The 2971-nt window shown below is 47.0% G+C and overlaps 1 protein-coding gene across 1 annotated transcript; it reads left to right on the forward strand.

The window, feature by feature from the left end:
* The first annotated feature begins 434 nt into the window (after positions 1 to 434).
* LOC130116385 (homeobox protein MSH-D-like) lies at positions 435 to 2540 on the forward strand. The gene is made up of 2 exons (XM_056284301.1): positions 435 to 819; positions 2086 to 2540. The coding sequence occupies exons 1-2, from the start codon at positions 435 to 437 to the stop codon at positions 2538 to 2540; spliced, it is 840 nt and encodes a 279-aa protein (XP_056140276.1).
* Positions 2541 to 2971: the final 431 nt, after the last annotated feature.

Consider the following 2971-nt stretch of genomic DNA (forward strand, 5'->3'; position numbering starts at 1 on the left):
TCTCTTCTCAGTCATCCAGTGGGGCCAGTGTTTACACATGCAGCCTCATGAGGTTTGAGTCTGAGCCAATCTTTCATTGGAGTTTAACATGTGATGATGGCGTGGTGTAGTATTATGTAGGACTTTCCTCTATTCTCAGAAACCAGTAAGTAACAAAGGAAGGAGGGTGTTGGTGGTGGCGGTGGTGTGTGTGTGTGGGGGGGGGGGGCAGTAGCACCCTATAACTCAGCTCTCTATTGAGATTTTTTTTGGACTTTGGTGATTGGCCAAAGTTTCTCCATCTCCTCCTTCACAAGTCAACATACACCCTCTCTGCATTTGACAGCTCCGCCGCATTCATCCCGCAGGAGTCTGGCAGACAACGTCCGCGCGTTTCGTCCACGTACTGTAACATTATATACGTTTGTTTGGGGTTTTTTTTGTAACATTTCAAAATGACTTCCGAAGCAACTGTGAAGGACGGCGTGTGCGGCTGGTCGGAGGAGGAGGACGGTAACCGCTCGGAGATGACGGCGGAAAGGGAGCCGGAGGAGAAACGCGAGGGAGCCAGGAGCCGTCATCCGTTCAGCGTGGAGGCCCTCATGTCCGGGAACAGGACACACCGGCACGGCCCCCAGCGCACCGCGTTCGCCGCCGGGAACACGGTGCGGAGATCGACGGCCGAGCCGAGCTCCCCGTACCCGCGCCCCGAGAGACACGCCACTCCCGACGGAGACGCGGAACTGACGGAGAACGTCCCGACGTCGCCGGTCAAGTCCGAGACGGAGTCAGACGAATATGCGCCGTGGCTCCTGAACGGCGCTTTCCCACCGCAGCCTCGTAAGTTCACCTTAAATTCGCTGTTGTTGATACGGGTCGGACTGTATTCTGGGATGTGTGTGTGTGTGTGTGTGTCCGCGCGCGCGTGAGTCCATGTGATACTTCTCGTCCATGTGTGTGCCCATGTCTCATTGGATGCCGTGCAAGCTTGTTCGTAGTGATTAATTCCCTTAATGATGAGGTAGTGGCCCTGTAGCCGTGTTTGTGTAGTGATATAAACGTGCACAGCCCACGGGATATGGCCATGAGAGTGTATGGAGGTGAGCTCGTTTTCTGATGTGATGAACTTGCGTTTGGATGCATGGAGGTGAGCTTGTTTTGATGCACAGGCTCTGGCAGCGAGTTATCTCAACTAGGACACTAAGGAATCTATCTATCTATCTGTCTATCTGTCTGTCTGTCTGTCTGTCTGTCTGTCTGTCTGTCTGTCTATCTATCAAGTTGTATGGCTCCAATAGAAGTGAATATGAATAATGTCCCCTTTTCAAACATTATACAAAATTATGCATTTAGCACTTGAGTTATAGGAGGCTATATTGGCTCGTTAGATGGAATATTGATTATGCTTCCTGATACATAGCCTATACATGTTTTATGCTTGATAGGCATAATTTATTGTTGAAAAATGTTTTCGAGTTGTTAGTTTTATTGGTCACATAGGGGGGAAACGCCAGCCCATGTTTGCCTCGTACTACACAGGCCCACTCTTTTCCAACAGTATTAGGTTCAGCTAAAAAAGAATAACGCCAAAGTTGTGAAGCCGGATTTTGAGACACCATTTTGAACTGTGATTGATTTGTTTCCATAAATAAAATTAATAAAAAAATAAAGGAAAGTTTGCCATAAATAAAAGTGATAATGTTTAGCATGGGAACTATATGGTGACCTCAAATCTAAAACTATATGAAACTGGTAGAATTATTAACATGTTTGATATTACTGAGCAGTCCATAATATTGTAAAAAGTTAAAAAGTTTATGTACATTTATTTTATTTATTCTCTCTCTCTCTCTCTCTCTCTCTCTCTCTCTCTCTCTCTCTCTCTCTCTATATATATATATAAAACCCTAACCCTAATATATATATATACATATATGTATATGTGTGTATGTATATGTATATATATATATATATATATGTGTGTGTGTGTGTGTGTGTGTGTGTGTGTATATGTATGTATGTGTATATATATATAAATTTTGTGTTTTATTTTTTGGAGTATGTCTTACAACCCTGTCCTCGTCTACTTCCCTTTCATTTGCCCAGGTCAAGTGAGCGCCAACTGTCCGCTGAGGAAACACAAGACCAACCGTAAACCTCGCACGCCCTTCACCACGTCCCAGCTCATGGCCCTGGAGAGGAAGTTCCGCCAGAAGCAGTACTTGTCCATCGCCGAGCGTGCTGAGTTCTCCTCCTCCTTGACCTTGACGGAGACCCAGGTGAAGATATGGTTTCAGAATCGCCGGGCCAAAGCCAAGAGGCTCCAAGAGGCTGAGCTAGAGAAACTCAAAATGGCCACAGATGCCAAGACTGTGGCGGTGGCGGCGGCGGCGGCGGCTGGAGCCTTACCCCACAGCTTTACATTACCGCTGCCCCTCGGCGCCATGAGCCTGTACGGACAGACCTACTCAGCCTACCACCACCACAGGCCCATCCTGCCCCTGTCCCCCTTAGGACTCTATGCCACTCCTCTGGGCTACAGTATGTACCATTTATCTTAACCGGGGGGGAAAAAGCACTGACTTTGGTAGAATAATGGTTAAATTGTGTTTCCCAATATCCCCAAAAGACGGACATGAGAGATGCTTTTAAGTGCCTTGTAGCTATTGAGATGATTCAAGCACTTTGCGTGTAGTTTGTATATTTGAATCCATATTCAGAAAATATATATATTTTCCCACATCAAGGATGTAAAACTTTTAAAAGTCCTCTAGTGCCTGTTTACATCGTTTGTGTCTTTGCGGCGGGGGCCTGAACGTTTGTGTATCGACCCGCTCGCCGCCTCTGCGATGGACTGATGTTGGAACAGCGTTGCCGTGGAGACGCTGTAAGTCACGTTTCCTGTCAGCTGTGTTTCGACGTCCCTTAGTCAGGGCCACAGTCTCCGAGGGATTTACATTTGACAGATAAGAGATGACGCCTCCTGTCCTCG

Source organism: Lampris incognitus, chromosome 8 (genome assembly GCF_029633865.1).
Source record: "Lampris incognitus isolate fLamInc1 chromosome 8, fLamInc1.hap2, whole genome shotgun sequence".
Classification (NCBI taxonomy): domain Eukaryota; kingdom Metazoa; phylum Chordata; class Actinopteri; order Lampriformes; family Lampridae; genus Lampris; species Lampris incognitus.